General features: G+C 50.3%; 1 protein-coding gene across 1 annotated transcript in view; it reads right to left on the reverse strand.

The window, feature by feature from the left end:
- Positions 1-754, reverse strand: part of LOC113212089 (uncharacterized) — a 14,233-nt gene that overhangs the window by 12,911 nt on the left and 568 nt on the right. Inside the window, exons 2-3 of the mRNA XM_052266322.1 lie at positions 475-560; positions 6-198 (exon numbers count right to left, since the gene is read on the reverse strand). Of these exons, the coding sequence (XP_052122282.1) occupies positions 6-198; positions 475-560 (279 nt within the window). The remainder of the gene's footprint in view (positions 1-5; positions 199-474; positions 561-754) is intronic.

Here is a 754-nt window from a genome sequence, read left to right on the forward strand (position 1 = left end):
CTCACCTAACGAGCTGGTGCTGTACTGCTGCTGCAGGCCGGGCTGGAGCGAGTCGTAGATGTCCGTGGCGGGCGCGCCCGCGGCGAACGAGTGCGGGTCGTAGTACGGCGAGGTGTTGGCGTTGCCGCCGCCGCCGCCCGCGCCCAGCTCCGACAGCAGCTTGTGCTCGTCCTTCAGGCTCCACTTGCCGGACCAGAGCTGCAACAGAGAATATAACAGTTAAATGAGCTCAGGTTGCACAAAAACAAAAAAAAGAAAATGGCTGCAGCTGAACAACAGTTAAAAAAGGCGGCAACAAATTATTGTTTAGCTAATTATCCAACTAAAAATTTGGCTATGTATACCTAAGCATAGCTTAATTTTTATCTCCACAACTATAGTTGTTTATAAACAATTTTCTGTCGGTTAGTTACCGGTTTAGCCGGGTTTAGCTACACGGGTAACGATTTTTTTTCGTGTAAACTGATCACTCACGTTCGAGTAGAGCTGGTCGCCGTTGTACTGCGACCTCTGCCGCTTGATGTCGTCCTCGGGGTGGCCGTTGATGTCTCGGTTCTCGTCTGCAAAGAGAGGAAACACGTCGGTGAGTCACAAGGATTATTGTTTGTTATTACTATAGATACATCCTATAATACCATACGGGGTTATAGAAAAGGAGCTGGAAGAGCCGCGTCTGCCAAATTAAATCCCTGTAACCGATACGGTTGTTGTTGTTGTCCTCTCGACGAGGGCGGGTCCGGGAGAGGAGGGGGGG

This window comes from Frankliniella occidentalis, unplaced genomic scaffold (genome assembly GCF_000697945.3).
Source record: "Frankliniella occidentalis isolate FOCC.00 unplaced genomic scaffold, Focc_3.1 Scaffold37, whole genome shotgun sequence".
NCBI classification, from domain to species: domain Eukaryota; kingdom Metazoa; phylum Arthropoda; class Insecta; order Thysanoptera; family Thripidae; genus Frankliniella; species Frankliniella occidentalis.